Source organism: Cricetulus griseus, chromosome 4 (assembly GCF_003668045.3).
Source record: "Cricetulus griseus strain 17A/GY chromosome 4, alternate assembly CriGri-PICRH-1.0, whole genome shotgun sequence".
Taxonomy (NCBI): domain Eukaryota; kingdom Metazoa; phylum Chordata; class Mammalia; order Rodentia; family Cricetidae; genus Cricetulus; species Cricetulus griseus.
The window spans coordinates 207,985,916-208,004,794 of NC_048597.1; the positions used below are offsets into that span (position 1 = coordinate 207,985,916).

At 42.2% G+C, this 18,879-nt stretch overlaps 1 protein-coding gene across 1 annotated transcript; it reads left to right on the forward strand.

Annotated features, from left to right (window-relative positions):
* The first annotated feature begins 571 nt into the window (after positions 1–571).
* On the forward strand, positions 572–11,550 carry Dbr1 (debranching RNA lariats 1). The gene is made up of 8 exons (XM_027414282.2): positions 572–910; positions 1,449–1,573; positions 3,069–3,149; positions 4,783–4,868; positions 6,619–6,843; positions 9,355–9,435; positions 9,654–9,799; positions 10,656–11,550. The coding sequence occupies exons 1-8, from the start codon at positions 714–716 to the stop codon at positions 11,353–11,355; spliced, it is 1,641 nt and encodes a 546-aa protein (XP_027270083.1). The 5' UTR covers positions 572–713; the 3' UTR covers positions 11,356–11,550.
* Positions 11,551–18,879: the final 7,329 nt, after the last annotated feature.

Consider the following 18,879-nt stretch of genomic DNA (forward strand, 5'->3'; position numbering starts at 1 on the left):
CCTCGAACTCACAGAGATCCGCCTGCCTCTGCCTCCCGAGTGCTGGGATTAAAGGTGTGCGCCACCAAACCTGGCTTAGATTTTCTTGATGAAATTTGCATTGTTTACTGGTTTCTTCATCGTTTCGTCGCCACCTCTTTGGAGGTTTTCGAGATACTCACCTGCTTTCACTTATTTTGCATTACAGAACAAACAACAGTTTGATAGGAAAATAGCCACTCCCTTAGTAAAAAAAAAATTAGAAATCCTCAGGGGGGCGGGTATAGTTTTAAAATAATCAGTAATTCTCAAAGTTGCATTTAAAAATTTTTAATGTCACCACTAAAACACAAAAAAAATCTTTTTTATTTTGTAATTTATTTTCAGAGCGATCATCTTTGCCGGGAGAATTTCTTGGAGGCATTATTTCCTTTTCTAGTTTCAAACCGATCAGACCGCTGAGAAGACCCGAGGACGCACGAAGACAGACGACGCCCGCCCGCTCCTTTTCGGACAAGGATAAAGTTTCTTCCCGGTGTTGGCCGGGGGCTCCCCCGCTTCCTCTCTCGCGAGATTTGGAAACCGGAAGCTTACAGAAACGAATCCAAACTCGCCGCGGCTCTGTTAATGTTGGCGGGAGCCGGGCGGGTTAGCTGACTGGTGTCCTGCGCTGTCGGGTCCGGGCTGCTGGTGGTCGAGGGCGTTGCGGTGGAGTTCCGCGGCCCGTCGGCACCATGCGGGTGGCTGTGGCCGGCTGCTGCCATGGCGAGCTGGACAAGATCTACGAGACTCTGGCGCTGGCGGAGCGGCGCGGCCCGGGACCCGTGGATCTCCTCCTGTGCTGCGGCGACTTCCAGGCGGTGCGGAACGAGGCCGACCTGCGCTGCATGGCCGTGCCGCCCAAGTACCGCCACATGCAGACCTTCTACAGGTGAGCGGCGCGCGGCCCGGGCCCCGGGCCCTCGGGGTGCACCCTGGACGGCCCGCAGGGGCGGCCTCGCCCGAGGCTCCCCCGGTCCGTGCCCGTGGGTGGGACCTGGCACCTAGGCAATGTCCCTGTCCTCTCCAGAGACAGCTGGCACTTCCTCCCAGGAACCCGGGGGCCGCCGGCAGTTGTAGATGCCGACGTTGTAATCGCTAGAACTCTAGGATTGGTTAACTTCATGGTCCAGGTTTTACCGGGCCTGCTTGCTGTGCGCTCGTCTGGGATCTAGAAGCCCCCCAGTCTGCAGCCGCGCACTTCTCCAAGTCCTTGACCGCTGCGAACCTGTGACTGGCTGGCTTGAGTTCTCAAGATTTCATTCATTCGCAAGGAAGCACAGGGACGGGTGGGTGGATGGGTGGGTGGATACTGGGGGGCCGTTTGACCGTTTTTGAGCCCGTCCCTTTTCCTCTCAGACCCTCCTCCTTTGCTTTTTCCGCTGTGGCTAGTTTTGACTCCCGACAATTTTAACCCCTTTATGCTGTAGATATTACTCTGGAGAGAAAAAGGCCCCAGTGCTCACAATCTTCATTGGAGGAAATCATGAAGCCTCAAACCACTTGCAGGAGTTACCCTATGGTGGCTGGGTAGCACCAAATATTTACTATTTAGGTATGTATTTGCGTACACTCTTTTTCGTCTTACCAGGATTTGTACAAATTGGGCAGCATCTAGGAGATATAGGGTATTGGGGGATGCCATCAACTTAACCATGAGAATTGAGTTAAATAGTTATTCAATGGCCAGTCACGAACATACATCCGTCCTTCTTCTAACGGTTTAAATAATAGTATGATTACAAAATTTTGTTTTTTTATTAGATTTTATAATGGGAATGTTAAACATACAGGAAGATACCAAGTCGTATAGTAAATTTCTCTTACTTGTTAGCTTTGACAACTATTACTTATTATTTAAATATTTAAATTATTTAAATATTCAGTGTTGTTTAAACTTTTCCTGTGGGGGATGACTGGAATAGCTTATAGCAAATCCTGCCTACTAGATTACTTCATTTGTATATCTTTAAGTGCATGATTTTTGAGTGTTTTTTTAAACGCATGTAGTACCATTTTACACCAAACTAAAGTAAGTTATTATTATCTTTTGCCTTGTTCCTACTCTAATGTCTCTGCATGTCTTAAGTTACCAACTCTACAAACGACTTGGTTCGGGTAGAGTCCAAACATCTGGTCTTCAGGTCTCTGTCTCTTAGCCTTTAGTGGGTCCTTTTCTCTTTCTCTACCTTTTTTTTCCCATGCAGTTTATTTGTTGTAGAAAAAATGATTGTCTTGTAGCATGTCCTGCATTCTGGATTTAGCTGATTGGATTCCTTATGACGTCATTTGAAATGCTCCTTTTATTCTCTACATTTTCCATCTTTTAAAGTTTGCAACCCTTTCATTTCTTTACTTAAATGTAGATTGTTTCTAGAGTAATTTTCAGTCTTTTCCAGGGATGAAATCATAACTTCAGGGATTTTGTTTCTCTGTTTTATTATTGACTTATCACCTTTAAACAACCTCACTATCATGAAAAGGTGAAGTTGGGCCAGGCATGGTGCTACATGCTTTTAACCCCACCCAGCGCTCTGGAGGCAGAAGCAGGCAGATCTCTAGGAGTTTGAGGCCAGCCTGGTCTACAGAGTGAATTCCAGGTCACCCACAGCTACGTTGTGAGACCTGTCTCAAACAAACAGAAAGAAAAGGTGAAATTGTCAGAGGAGTCAAAAATGAAATGTAGAAACTGTTCTTTATTGCATTATACCTTTGACTTGATTCCTACCGTGTGATTCCTACACAGCACAGTTTTCTTCCTCTCTCCAGTTCCTGCCATCTGCTGCTTGTTCAACTAGGGACCACACTGTTTCTATTTGATTGTAACACATTTCATTCACCCTTTTAGAATCCACTCAGTCTCTTGGCTGATTGACTCCAGGCTTTCTTTCTCTGCCTCATGTATTATCAGTGATGTATGAAGACTAACTTTATGACAAGTATTTTCTAATAATTTAAGGACTGCATAGAATTCCAGGCTTCTAAATGGTTTATTCTCTTAGTAGACTCGTTTTGCCTATAACATTTTACTGAATTGCATAATTTTTCAGGTTTGGCTGGAGTTGTAAAATACCGAGGTGTAAGGATTGGTGGGATCTCTGGCATCTTTAAATCGCATGACTATCGAAAAGGTAGTGTTTTGAGTGAATGACTTTGATTTTTTTAGACCTTGCATGCCCTAGAGTAAAATTAGCAAAATTTATAGTTTGACTTATTCATCAGATTTCTTATATAAATGATACTATTCTTTTTGTTGTATTTTATTCACATAAAATATAGATACTATATAGAGTATCTATGTGTTCATGATCTGGTTTTACCAGTTTAGTATTTTTCAATTTTACTTTTGATTTTTAAGAAATACAACAGCATATGTATAATCGAAGTTCATTGTTGACTTGCCTGTCATATTCTTCTTTCCCCGTTCCCATAGTCAGGGAATTGCTGCTTCCAATTGGATGTTACTGTTTCATGTCACTGCTGAATACCCAGAGTTTTAATGTGTTGAATAGTGTGTTTTACACTTTGTTTAAGTGTAGTGCATTACTTGCATCTGTTTGCAGCTTGTTTCCTGGTTTAATGTTTTTTCTGTTTTTATTATTATTAAGTACATTTTTGTTGTAGGCATTTAATTACATTTTGCTGTAGGAATTTTGTTGTAGGAATTTAGTAGGAATCTGGGGTAGAATTTAGAAGGAATAGCTGTTTTTTAGAAGTACTTTGACCTTGAATTCTTGTGGAAAACAGTGATTGTTTTGCTGAAAGAGCATTGCAGCCATCCCAGGACTTTGGTCATAAAATGCCTCAGGCACACCTGAGGCTTTGTTTTATTGTGTATTTCAAAGAATATGCAAAATAAAGGACTAGAGTCATGGAGGCAAAGGATGCTCTCCTTTAGTAAGACATGTAAATTAGATTAGGGACCTTGGGATGAGCAAATACTTTGTGTAACAATCAATAAATATGCCTTTGTACGGCTGTTCTGTTTGTATGGTTCAGTCCATCAGAGAGGCTAGGCCTTCCTGCTGCCACATAGGCCCTAAAATTTCATGTCGGAGTGTCTTCTTTCCCCAACTGACCCATGCCACAAGGTGCACCTGACAAAGTTTTTCATGTATTTTACATCCCAACCACCGTTTCCCCTCCCTCCTCTCCTTCTGTTCCCCCCACCATCCATTGCTCCCTGTCTGTTCAGAAAGGGGCCAGCCTCCCATGGGTGTCAACAAAGCATGGTTTATCAAGTTGAGGTAGGACTACCTCCCTTTGTATTAAGGCTGGGAGAGGCAGCCCAGTATGATGAATAGGTTCTCAAAAGCTAGCTCAAATATTAGGGACAGGCCCTAATCCCACTTCTAGGAGTCCCACAAATAGATTAAGCTATACAACTGTGACATATATGTAGAGGGCCTACTACCAGGTTTAACATGTTTTTGAAATCCATGTCTTGTTATCTATAATCTGTTCATTTGTGGATAATTTCATTTTTTAGACACACCACAATGTACATATCATTGTATCTAACTGATTTTTAGCACTGGCATAGAATCTTACAGATTCCACAAATTAAATTGGTAACTAAAACTTAGAGTTTAATGTAACTGGTAATTGCAAGTCTTATTTCCTTAGCCCCTCTGCTCTCCATGGTGCTAAACTGTTGGCATGGACTACAAAGATGGGCTTTTTTTTACTGTTACATGTGAATGTAAATTTGGAATCACTTTTGGAAAGACAATGATAATACAGTTTATTTCTCTTCAATTTAAGGTCATTTTGAATGCCCCCCTTATAATTCATCCACCATAAGGAGTATATATCATGTGAGAAATATAGAGGTCTACAAATTAAAACAGGTATGTACAAAGTACTAAAAAGACTAATTTTGTACCAAAATGTGTGTGATTGGCTCCCAACATTTGAGAATAGCAATTCAGTATTTCTAAAATTCAGACTTTCAATAGTTTTTAGGAGGTTCACGGGTGAACAAATTTTAATGGTTAAAAGATTATTTAACAAGCAGTTGTAAAACATTTAATTTATGGTTTCATATATTAAGGATAAAGTGTATATGCTAAAATAATTTTTTTTTTTTTTTTTTTTTGGTTTTTCGAGACAGGGTTTCTCTGTGTCGCTTTGGAGCCTATTCTGGCACTCACTCTGGAGACCAGGCTGGCTTCAAACTCACAGAGATCTGCTTACCTCTGCCTCCTGAGTGCTGGGATTAAAGGCATGCACCACCAACGCCCGGCAATGTTTTTAAATAAATATTTTAGCCCAGCGTGATGGTACACAGCTAATCCCATCATTTAGCAGGCTGAGGCAAGAAGATTATGAAGTTGAGGTTAGCCTGGGTTACAAAGTAGAATCTTATCTTAGAGGAGAAAACAAAATCTTATATTACTAAATTTTAGTATTAGATAAAAATCACTAAATAATATTAAATAGAAAACAACTAATGGGGAAGATGATAGAGGGTATGAGAAATTGTGAAGATGGTATCAAAATACTGACTTAAGTGATGAATGGGTGAAACTATGTTTTTGAGAACCCACTACAGGGATGATACTGGACTGAACAGTTTTCACACATGGTATTTCATGTAATCTTGTTCAAGCTTGGTGAGGTAGCTCTCACTCTACTTTCCATAATTAAGAATACCAAATCAAGGTGTAGCTAGACAAGAAACCTGCCCGGGGCCTCCCTGGTAGTTTATAGTAGAGCCTGTCTTAGTGTTCATGTCCTGTACTGTCCCTAGAGCTGCAGTACTGACAGGCCTTTCTGTGATCTGTTCTACTTCTCTTGGATGCTCTTCCCTTCATCAGTGTGAGTCCTACTTACCCCTTAAAAGCCAACTGGATGCTACTTTCCAACCAACATTTCTCTAGTTTGGAACCATCATTCTTCAGTTCTCCTTATCTGTTCAGTGACTACTATATCTGACCTACATTATATATTATCTTAAATATTATTGTTTCAATTTCATTTTGCAAGTACTTGTTTCATATTACTTGATAGTGCTGAAGAGTGTAGAACATATTGTGTAAGCAACTCTAGATATTAATTTATGTGGCAGAGGGAGAATTTTTAGTTGGTACTATGTGAATACAGTAGGGGAAAATTGATGGTAGTCTAAGTCTGTACTGAAGGTTGGCCGTGCAAACACCCTGCCACCCATCCACATTCCCATCTCCTAGCTTTTTCCCTGTAAAGTTTTCGGGTTTACTGTATTAATTTACATTGGAAATCTTATTAAGTCTGTTTCCTCTAGATCCTCAAAATTATAATTTCTTAACCAGGGAAAAGGAACCATGGTTATTATATATTTTAGGAATTTGGCATGGCAGGACTGAGCTGATTGACAGACTAGTGAAAGTGTCTCTGATGCCCTGCCTTTGCTACAGAAAGTAGGGTAATTTCTGAGGCACAGAAAAGGCTGCTTCTCTTTTTCTAGGCGAATGAGGAGCTTAGTATTTTTATTTCCTTAAAGTGTCCTTCAGATGAATTACCACAGAAAGCTAGATTATCAGTCTACATGGTGGTGTAGGGAGGTAGGGATTGTTTTTGGTTAGTCTATTTTTAAGGATTCTCTTTCTGTTCTTCAAGTTGAAGCAGCCTGTAGATATATTCTTATCTCATGACTGGCCAAGAAGTATATATCATTATGGAAATAAGAAGCAGCTTCTTAAGACCAAATCTTTTTTCCGCCAAGAAGTGGAAAACAACACGCTAGGGAGTCCTGCCGCCTCGGAGCTGTTGGAGCACCTAAAGCCCACCTACTGGTTTTCTGCACACCTTCATGTGAAATTTGCAGCCTTGATGCAGCATCAGGTAGGACAGAAAATATCAGTCCTTAGCTTTAATGAACACTTTACTGAACATCCATGAACTGGGCACCATGGGCACAGTGGTAAAGCCAGAGACTGAAACACAGCTTGTTTCTTAGGAGTTGCTCTCTCAGTACTCAGTGTGGGGAAGAAATGAGCAAGCAGTTACAAAGTGGGGTGATTGTGGTAGGAAAGGGTTGAGGTGATTGAGGGCACCCAAGGCCAACTTCTGGGGTCAGATTGGTCCACTGATGGGGAAGGAATTTGCAAAGGACTGCATGTCTGAGCTGGATCTGGAGGTGTCAGGAGGAAATAGAGCCTGTGAGTGTTTTAACAGAGGGACCACCATGTTTGAAGACTTAAAGGTCTGAGAGCATAGTGCACTTGGTACTGGCTCCTGTTTCTGAGGCTTGGGACAGATACAGCCTGAACAGAATCAGAACTGAAAGAGCCTTAGGAATATTTTCAAATAAAGCTATGATTCAGAAACATTAATACTTCTAATGTAGAAAAAGGTTTGGTCCAGTGGCTTTGGGAAGCACCACATGTCACAGCCATTCCAGAAAGACGGTACTCATTGGGCCTTTAGACCTTTGAGAAGGTCTCCAGGAGACGTGCAGGATCTCCAACTGTTAACCTGCATTTTCTAGGTGATTTCACTATGGAGCACTTCATGATAAAGTAAGAGTTTGGGTGTTAGCCAGAAGGTGATGGGAAAGTTGGAGACTGATGGAACCAGGTAGTTGTTCTAGAAAGACTGATTGGCAGGTTTGTGTGTGGAATGGAGTGATGTCAACAGAAACAGGCTGCTGCTTAGCAAAAGAGGAGGTTCTGACGTAAGGCAAAGAGCACAGAGACTGAAACAGTCTAGAGACATTTGGGGGGCAGAGTAATAAGGATTTGGTGAGAAGACGGGAATACAGGATAACTACCAGAGGGTGGGTGTGTGTGTGTGAGAGTGCGTGCGTGCGTGCGTGCGTGCGTGGGGGTGGGGGGGTGACATTGGAAACCATTTAGAAAAAGCAAGGTTAGCAGATGGAGGTTTCTTGAAGTCTTCTATAGAATTTCTCAGAATCTTTAATGTATCAATGGGTACTTTCTAGAGAGGAATGTGATGTGTAATGCTTCCCAAACTACTTTCCTACTTTAACAACATTGCTGAGATAGTTTATATGTGAAAATACTCCCAAAACACTTTCTGCTGTGGTCTTACTCCAGAAGGGCAGAAGCTACATCTTCACTTTGTCTGTAGCCACTCAGTGACCAGGCTTGCTTGACATCCAAGCATACCTGTAGACACTGCTCACCTTTCTATATCCTGCTGCTGCTGCTGCTGCTGCTGCTGCTGCTGCTGCTGCTGCTTTCTTTTACTTAAAAGACAGTGGGGGGTCAGACAGTTATGTAGATCAGACTGGCCTTGAACCAGATCTGGCTGCCATTGCCTTCTTAGTGCTGGGATTAATGGGATTAGTGACTTGTCACCATACCCAGCTGACTCTTGAGCTTTTTCTTTCTTTCTTTCTTTCTTTCTTTCTTTCTTTCTTTCTTTCTTTCTTTCTTTCTTTCTTTCTTTCTTTCTTTCTTTCTCGAGGCAGGGTTTCTCTGTGTAGCCCTGGCTGTCCTGGAACTCACTCTGTAGACCAGAGTGGCTGGCCTCCAACTCACAGAGATCCACCTGCCTCTGCCTCCAAAGTACTGGGATCAAAGGCATGTGCCACCACCTGGCTCACAGACCAGTCTTACAACATGTCCATCTTGCCCCAGAATCTTTTGTGTCTATTTGTGATGAGCTTTGCATTCTTAGTTATAGACGACCGCTGATTTGGGCTGTGTCTCTTCTGAATAATCCACGTAAAGACAATCATAAAGTACAAGTTTTTAGCAACTAGTTTCTTTCATTTGTTTTTGTGAGTCACTCATGTAACACATGTCAGTATTTGACATCATTTTCGTTATCTGTGTTTGTTTTGAGTTTTGGCAGAAATGGCAGTCAATAGTGACTATGTGCTTTGCACTCCATTGTCCAAGTGGATATAGACCTTTTCCCCTTTTTTCTCTTCTCTTCTCTTCTCTTCTCTTCTCTTCTCTTCTCTTCTCTTCTCTTCTCTTCTCTTCTCTTCTCTTCTCTTCTCCTCTTCCCCTCCCCTTCTCTTTTCTCTCCCTCCCTCCCTCCCTCCCTCCCTCCCTCCCTCCCTCCCTCCCTCCCTCCTCCTTTCTTCTTGGTAGTCGTTCTTTTGACACAGAATTAAAAGTATGTGAGAAATGTTATTTTGGGGGCTGGAGAAATGGCTCAGGGTTTAAGAGCACTGACTGTTCTTCCAGAGGTCCTGAGTTCAATTCCCAGCAACCACATGGTGGCTCACAACCATCTGTAATGGGATCTGGTGCCCTCTTCTGGCACACACTGTATACACAATAAATAAATCTTAAAAAAAAAATGTTATTTTTGCTCTATTCAATGTGTGAATTACTTGTGATGTTTTAACATTCTTACATCATGGTTTGTGTCATCTAGGCCACAGATAAAGAACAAACAGGCAAAGCAACCAAGTTTTTAGCTTTGGACAAATGCTTACCACACAGAGACTTTCTTCAGGTAATAAGAAAATGAGTAATTTTACAAAAGTTTCACTCTTCCAGTGATTTTTAAAGAGTAGTTTTTACTTCAGAATTTATTTGTGCTATTTATAGTTTAAGTTTTCTGAGATTTTTTTGGTGTTAAGTTTATGTTAACATTTAAAAATTAACTAGATTTAAAATTATTAGACTGTTAAACATAAATGAATTACTAAAATTTCCAATTTTGTCCTTTAGGTGTTAGAAATAGAACATGACTCCAGTGCTCCTGAGTACTTAGAGTATGATGTTGAGTGGCTTACTATTCTCAGGGCCACTGATGACCTGATTAATGTGACCGGGAACCTGTGGAATATGCCTGAAAATAATGGTCTGCACACAAGGTAGTTCTGTTCACTTTAGGTCTTGCTTTCAGCACTGTGTACAGTTTTGTTTCTGATCTGTGTTGTATTCTGGTCCCTGAAGAGTATGCTTTGTCTGTAGAAAGGTGGTAAGGGGACAATGGTTTTTGGGATATGAGCATTTGGCAAGCCTCCTGGCATTGCTTGATGACTTCATACTTTTGTAAGGTATAGTAGTTGCCTGTTGTCCCTAATTTGGTCCTGGCTGGGGGACTTACACCCCCTAGCTCCAGCAGGCACTGGCCATGAGACCCCAACTTTATACTCAAGGTTACATTGGAGATAACTACAAATTCTTATTCAAGGCTGACAAAAGAAAGTGTCTGTTAAGCACCAGCCCAAGTAAGTTTATGACTCTATAAGCATGCTTCAGACTATTGTATGGTGAAGATTTAGTTCATACATACATATTTGTTTTGAGGGATGAGTAAAATTTTTTTCTTAAGAGTTTTTTATTTTTAAAGATTCTTTGCTAAGTCAATTAAAATGTTACCATGTGGGTCTTTTAATTTTTATTTTATGTATATGGGTAACCACCCTGCATGAATGTCTATGCACCATGTATATGCCTGGCACCTATAGAGGCCAGAAGAGGGAGTCAGATCCCTTGAAACTGGAGTTAGAAATGGCTATGAGCCACCATATGGTGCTGGGAATTGAACCCAGATCCTCTGGGAGAGTAGCCAGTGTTCTTAACCACTGAGCCATCTCCGTAGCTCTTGTGTAGAATTTTTAAGGTTTGTTTTTTAATCCTTATACCTGGAGTCCATACTTAGGTTTTATTACTTACTGTTTGGAGGTAATAGCATGTACAAACCAATTGCTCTGATTGTTACAGATGGGATTATAGTGCAACCGAAGAAGCTATGAAAGAAGTGATGGAAAAACTGAACCATGACCTTAAAGTTCCCTGTAACTTCAGCATGACAGCTGCTTGTTATGATCCTAGTAAGCCACAGACACAAGTGCAGCTGGTTCACAGGATCAATCCGCAGACCACTGAATTTTGTGCCCAGCTTGGCATCACAGACATTAATGTCATGCTTCAGAAAGTCAAGGAAGAGCGCCATCTGTGTGGGGAATATGAACAGCAGGGTGATGTGGGGACCGATGACTCTGAAGAAGACCACAGTGAATACAACACAGACACATCTGCCCTGTCCTCCATTAATCCCGATGAGATAATGCTGGAGGAGGGGGAGGAGGGGGAGGAGGGGGAGGAAGTTGTAAGCGCTTGTAGTGACATGAATACGCCTTCTGTGGAACCTTCTTCCGATCAAGCCTCTGACTTCTCCACAAGCTTTTCTGACATCAGGAACTTGCCAAGCTCCATGTTTGTGTCTTCTGATGATGCATCCCATTCTCCAGCTGGTGGGGAGGAGAAATCTGGTGAGACGGTGGAGTCTGGGGATGAGAAGGACTTATCTGAGTTCCCAGTGAAGAGGCTCAGTAATGAACATGAGCCTGAACAAAGAAAGAAGATCAAGAGGAGGAATCAAGCCATCTATGCTGCAGTAGATGACGACAATGATGAATGAGTAAGACAGGGACTTGTCTTGGTGATGTATGTAGTATGTGACTTTAAGACCCTATTTTTAGGGTTGAACTTTTGATCTATGGCTGGACTTTGTAATAATGAAACGGTGGAATTTAGGTTCTGTATCAGATTTGTTTTTAGGTGTATGTTTGTATGTTTCAGATATAAACTTATTAAAATTTCACATGAAATTTGATTGATGACCATTTTTTGAAGATATTCACTTCCATTTTTGTCAGCACTTCATGTGAACTTTGAGAAACACTATGCTCTTAGAAGGGACTGTAAAATAACCTAAGGTGGGGGTTTTGTAGATGTTTTGATGCATAAAGTGCCACTTAATTGCTGAAATTAATAGCCTATTGGCTCTTGAATATTATAGTTTAGCCTAAAGTTTTATGTAACCGTGGTAGCTGTATTCAAGTTACCTTGGCATAGTGCGTGTAGTATTATTTACCAGCAAGAGTGTCTACATGCAGTCTCTCTTGCTGCATAATAGATTGATAACAGAAAAGTGTCGTCAAAGATCCACGTGGAACAACTGTACCTCTCTCATCTCTAGTTACAATACCCGGGCTGCCCAGGGAGATTGCCTCTGGTCTTGGGAACAGAGTCATGGATCCAAGGATCTCGTTTTCATCCCACTGCAGTCCAAATCCAGGCACTAGTTTAGGAAAACCCTGAAGAGGTTGGCTTCTGTCCTGTCAGCATTTGACATCATATAGTTTTGGGACTTCGAGGCTTTTTTATTTTTTTCTTTCTCGAGATAGGATTTCTCTGTATAGTTCTGGTTGTCCTGGAACTCACTCTGTAGACCAGGCTGGCCTCAAACTCACAGAGATCTGCCTGCCTCCTGAGTGCTGGGATTAAAGGAGTGTGCCACCACTGCCTGGAAGACTTTTGTGTTTGTTTCCTTGTTTTTGTTTTTTTTTTTTTTCATTTGAATAAAAATTATTTTCTTATTTACATAAGGTATTTGAAACTGCATTTTCCCCACTAGTTTGAATTTCACAAATTCAGATCATGGTTTTCTCTAGAAAGTTTTGTTAACAAGAAAAAGAACGTGTGCATGCCTGAGGCAAAGTGGAGTATTAAATTACCCCGAAGTTTTTATTTTTTTCTTCTTTTCTTTCCTTTTTTTTTTTCTTTTTCTTTTTTTTTGGCTCTTAGAGATAGGGTTTCACTGTGTAACAGCCTTGGCTCTCCTGGATCTTGCTTTATAGACCAGGCTACCTTGAACTCAGAGATCCACTTCCCTCTGCCTCTTGAGTTCTAGGATTAAGGCATGTGCCACCATGGTCCAGCTTCTGAAAATTCTTAAAGCAGAAAATAGTTACATATAAAACAAAATACTAGGATTAATAGACACTAATTCTAAAAACCAAAAAGATGCTCCAGTTTTGCCCAGTCAAAAGTATGCAAATACAGGCTCTGCCTAGTGGCACAATCCTCTAATCCCAGCAGTCAGAAAACAGGCTGGCAATCTCAAAGGCAAACCTGATATATGAAGTGAGTTCCAGGTCAGTCAGGGCGATGTAAAGAGACACTGATCCAAAAAAAAATTTTTAAGTATGCAAATAGATACAAAAGTGTTATGCTTTTAACTGATTAAGCTTGGTGGAATGGTTAGAATTTCTTAGGAACATAGAATTTATTGATGTCGATTGTAGTTGAAATGAAGCTAATATGTGTCCATAAAAAGTTATCAGAAAATGATTCCCATAAAGCACCTGGTGACTTTGTAACCCAAATGACAGCTTGTGCTGCCTGTCACCACAAAGGCCAATAGGCAGAGACAAGTTGAGTCTTAGTTATGTTCTATTCAGGTGGTGGTCAATCTGAAGACACCTGGTTTCACATTCTAGGAGGAGTGAACCACATTGTAGCGTACCTTCCCCCAGCATGCCATGTAAAGAGGTCAAAGGGTCCAGAGCTTAGCCTCTCTCCTGTGGCCAGGTGGTCAGTCCCATCCCTGGCATTCATGGTACTGGTTTCTCATTGTCTGTACTTCTCCCTCCCTTGTTATTGTCTCTTGGAACACCTATGTTTGGACACTCCCAAGGACACTGAGTGGTTAGTTTCCGCAGGTGGCATCCTGTGTTCCTCCGGGTGCCACCTGGGCTTGGGATTTAACTCAATGCGCAAACCAGCATTATGCACCCAGTGAACTGTTTATGATGTGTACATTGCAGATTTTCTTCTGTAATGAGTACAGGCCCAGTAGCAGAATGGTCCAGTTTCCTCCAGAAGACTTTTAAAGCCAGATAATCTCTCCGTTATATCCAGATAATCTCTCTCCTATTACATAAACTATTCCACAATATAGAAAAAGAATAGCTTCTTGTTACAAAGCAAGTGTAACACTGATGTCCAATTCTAAAATAAATGATATGAAAAAGAAACAACCAACCTCACAAAATATTAACAAGCCTTGGGCTGGAGAGATGGCCAGTAGTTAAGAGCACTGACTGCTCTTCCAGAGGATCTGGGTTCAATTCCTAGCATCCACATAGCAGCTCAAAATTGTCTGTAATTCCAGTTCCAGGGGATTTGATACCCACTTCTGCCCCGCTTAGGTATCATTCACACATGGCACAGACAGACATTCAAATAAATACATGTATGCATATACACATAAAACAAACAAAAAAAAACTTAAAGATGGTTTGGCATGAGCCATAACATACAGCAGAGGTGGTTCAATACTATGACGCCTATTCCTACAATGGAGGTAACAGGTCTAAGACCAAGCCATGATGATTTCCATAGATGAGGATTTTAAAGGTCTTTGATAAAATCAAACCCCAATTTCTGATATTGTAAAAAATTAAAATCTATCAGCTAGCTAAATTCAGAAATAATAAGCATGTATCGAAGTGAAGGACACCTACTGCCTCCGTGGCAGTCTGCATTGTCTTGGAAAGAACCAAACAAATCAGACAAAAGAGAATGCTGAGGGCAATGAATTGCAATGAAGAGCTCTGCCTGCGGATGGCCTGGGAGTTTAGGTAGAAAACACAAACTCCAGACTAAAGTCAGTATAAGCGGTTCTGTACTCCAGTGCAGTAAGATAAAGTGATGAGGGCTGAGGATGTGGTTTAGTAGAGCGCTTGCCTGACCTACACAAAGCAGGAGGGATGAGGGCTGGGGTGCGGATGGTGTCCAATCCCTAGCATCACATACACTGGGCATGGTGGAGTGAGCACAGCTGTAGCCTCAGCACTTGGATGCAAGAGGATCAGGAATTCTGGGATACATGAGATCTTGTCTCAAATAATAGTAATAAATGATAATAATAGTAAATACAAATCAGTATCAACAATACAGATAAAAAAAATAAAAAATAAATGCCAAAAGTTATAGTGAGGAAAGAAAACTCAGAAATGCCCCTTGTTCAAGATCATTGCAGTTCAGTGGTCTTGTGCCCAGGGATAAAGATGTTACCACTCTAAAAAGAACAACGAATATATAGTTTAAATTGTATTATTAGACTACAATTCTTGATATTTTATATTATTAAAATGTCATTTTTTTTTTCTTTTTCAAGACAGGGTTTCTCTGTGTAGCCTTGGCTATCATAGAACTCGCTCTGTAGACTAGCCTGGCCTCGAACTCAGAGATCCACCTGCCTCTGCCTCCTGAGTATTGGGATGAAAGTCTGTGTGCCACCACCTGGCTAAAAAGTCAAATTTAATTCTAGGAAATAAGCTAGTTTTATAAACAAATTGGTCTTATCTTTGTTACCAAGCCATTTTAGAATACTGCATGCCAGGTTTGGAGAGATGGCTCAGTGGTCATGAGTACTTGCTGTTCTGGTGCGGTTTGAGGTTTGATTCCCAGCACCCACATGGTGGCTCACAAAGCCTGGGATGCTTAGTGAAAAAGAAAAACAAAAGTTTAGGCACAGTGGAACTTGGTCTATTTATCTAGAGTCCTCAGTTGTGTGTCATAGCTAGTCTCTTAGAAATACTCAAGCAGAAAATTTTAAAGTTGTTTTTAAAAACTTATTTATTATTTGAAATCTTCCTGGCTTAGCCTCACAAACACTGGGGTTACAGTGTGTGCCACCAGGTCCTCCTAGTTTTGCAAACCCAGGACGTGTGTGCCAGGTAAATTCTCTATCACTGAGTAACAAATTCCCCCGGGGTGGTGGGGACATGGGCGGGGGTAGGGTAGAGGAGTTGGAGGAGTGAGGTGGGGGTTCACAGGACTTTACCCTCCCTACCTGAGATCAGACTGACCACAGGACACAATGCCCAGAGGGAACACTGTCCAAGTCAAAACCCCTGTCAAGAAGCAGCAGCCGGAGCTGCCCTAAGAGATCAAGAAGGGGGTTCTTGTGCATGTCCCTGCTCTTCCACTAGGGGAGCTATTAGGTATCTTCCAACCTTTGAGCCCGCTTGCGTTCTGCTCTGAAATCTGTGATGGTATTTCTGCTCTCAGGGGCAAGTCTCTGGCTCCTGCCCCTGCCTTCTTTATTTCTTTTCGAACTTCTAAGCCTCGGCTGCTCTTGATGGAATGCAGTGATAAATGGCCAACCAGTATATAGAATCCCTTTACCCTGGGAAGCAATAATACACACTTTCTTGTCATCTCAATACTTTACCCTGCTTGGCAATATAGCATGGAAATGACTCTATGCTCATATATTAAAATCCTTGTTTTTTTTTTGTTTCTCACGGGGCTTTGTTTTATTTATTCTTAAATTTAAAGATATATTTTTATGGGCTGGTTCAATAATTAAGAATGCTTGCTGTTCTTGTGGAGCACTGATAAATCTTAAAGGAATTTTTAAAAATTTTCTAAATTGTGTGTGTGTTAGAATGTGCATGTGGCACAGCTGCTCAGTGTTAGATGCCCTCTGGAATGAGAGGCAGTTGCAGGCAGTTGTGAGCTGTCTGATAAGGGTTCTGGGAACTAAATTTGGATCCTCTTCAAGAGCAATACACTCTTAACCACTGAGCCATCTCTCCAGAACCTTATTTTTAAATATAAATAAATTGCAGAAAATACTGTATATATATTCACTATATATAACATGATATTTTGAAATACATGTGATCTCTGAAATAGTTACATCTAGCTAATTAAAAACTGTGTTTCTGGGATTGGTGATTTAGCTCAGTGGCAGAGTGCCTGCCTAGCAAGTGCAAAGCCCTGGGTTCTGTCCTCGGCTCCAGCAGGAGTGGGGGCAATGAGAATCACAGATAACCAAGGTATTCCTTCTAAGTGGTCAGTTTAAAACCAAAAAAATACACAAACAGACCTATTCAAACTCAAGGAGAAAATACCATGTGAGAGCCAGCCTATGAGCGAGCTTTCCTGGCCCACAGCTTCCTCAGTCTATCTGGTTACAGGGGACAAGGAGACACAAAGACTTCAGGTTGTGCTCAGCGTGGCTGGGGAATACTCATCACCTGTGGGCATTGACAAATGGCAGAGATGGAGGAGGCTACATCTCTACAGCCTGTCAGGCTTGGGCTTCACCTCACCGAAGGACCAGACCTACCAATGCCAGGCCTGTTCACAGTCTCTCCTCCCGGCTCAACAGTAGTTATATTCTTGGAAACTCAATTTGGAGGATGTAAAAACTGACATGCCTGTTCCATGGTGTGGTTAAGAGGAAGGTTTTTTATTGTAAGACAGAGAGAGAGAGAGAGAGAGAGAGAGAGAGAGAGACAGACAGACAGACAGACAGACAGACAGACAGACAGACAGAGATATCTGGAAGAGTCCAGAGCCAAAAGAGAAAGTAGACTGAACATGGCCAGCAGACTTGACATGGCCAGGGCTATCTGTGAGAGAATAGTAAGGGACAGAGACTAGAGAACACATAGTGAGCAAAGCAGGAACAGAGAGACAGACAGACCCATAGAATAGCAGTGTTACATGAAGGAATGGGTAGCATGGGGAAGCCCATGAAGTCGAGGGAGTTTAGAGTTGGGGAGGAGGTGAGAAGAGCTAGGATGCTAGCGTGGATTTTGAAATGTGTAACAAAAGGCACTTGTGATACAGAGAGAGCCTGGAGACCAGCATGAGCTTCCACATGCTGATGGCACCACAGGTAGCTGTGTGTCCCTTCTGCCAGAAGCGAGGGAAATGACTCCTTTTGGTAGAGGGGAACCAGCTTCCCAAGTTCCTGAGGAATGTTGTCTTCTACCTAATTGCCAAAAATCCTCCTGTAGGCCAGGTTGAGCTCATTTTTTGATATTTGAACTGACTTTTGGAGTTTGGGGAACTGGGGTCTCCTCTGAACCTCGCAAGGGAGAACTGAAGAATTCCTTGTCTAGAGAATCCCTGCCTGCCCACTGATAAGGCTCTTGCATTCAGCTAACTTATTATTATTATTATTAAGGTCACAGAGAACGCAGTATAATTTTCTACACCTGAGGCAAGTGGAAGCCAGCCAGAACCTACTAAGAAGGGCCTCTTCTATGATGCTCAGGTGTGTGCCTTCCGCCTGGGAGTTGGCAGATCAACAAATCCTTTACCAACCCGTCCATTGGCTCTCACCCTCCCACAGGATTAGACAAATGACACTGAGAGCCACGGGTGACAACCTACAGTGTCATGAGGGTTTCCTTCTTCAGCCAATATAAACTGTCTCTCCCAGACTGAGACACAGAGAAGTTCTCTTACAATCCACTCTGTCACTAACAACCATCTTAGAGCCCAGTCTCATTCCCAGCCCTTGGGGGCTTTTAAGACGCACATATCTCGGATGAGCAGGTAGGTGACAAGAGGGTGGGGTAAGGGGGTGCAGAATGAGTTCCAGAACCAGCCTTTTGGGTTAGAGGAGGCATCCACCCCACCCAGACTTGTACCTGGAGATGTGGGAAAAGTGGGACAAGAGGGAAAACCAAAAGGATAAAGTGGCCTTACGACTTCTGAAAGTCACTTAATGCTTCTCTCACAGGGTGTCCCCTACCCTGATTGCCGTCAAGTGTAGGCACAGCCTGTTCTAACTGGGTGAGTTCTGTTCATTGATGGTGTTCAGCTGCAGCTCACTGATGGGGTAGGGATGCTGCCCCGGCTCTTGAGAGGTCAGGCAGAGAGATCTCTTTCTCTTTTAGTGACTCTACTCCGGGGTCTTTAGTACTGACACTTCTGAGAGCTTTGTCGGCACAAGGGACTGCAGGCCCATGCTGAAGAGACAGCAAGCTCTGCTGTTGTAGCTGGAGGGCACTGTACCATGGGGGGGGGTGTTGGAGATCATTCACCACTTGCTTAAAATGAGGTAGAGAATAGTTTAGTAAAACTCTGAAGCAAAAGGGCAGTGATGAGCCGTTGTGGGCTTTCCTGTAGGCATACGATTTCATGTTGTTTCTGAGATGATGATGGTTATGGTGGGTACACACCAGCCGAGGCCACTAGAGTTTATAGTGGTTGCAGTACTGAGACTGTTCACAACTGTGTCTGTGTCACAGATGTAGCTTTGATTGTTGGTATCCACACAGGCGTCCTTATCAGATCTTCCAGGGATGTCGAGTTAAAGCACCAGTGTCTGCCTGCTGCAGGCAGAAGT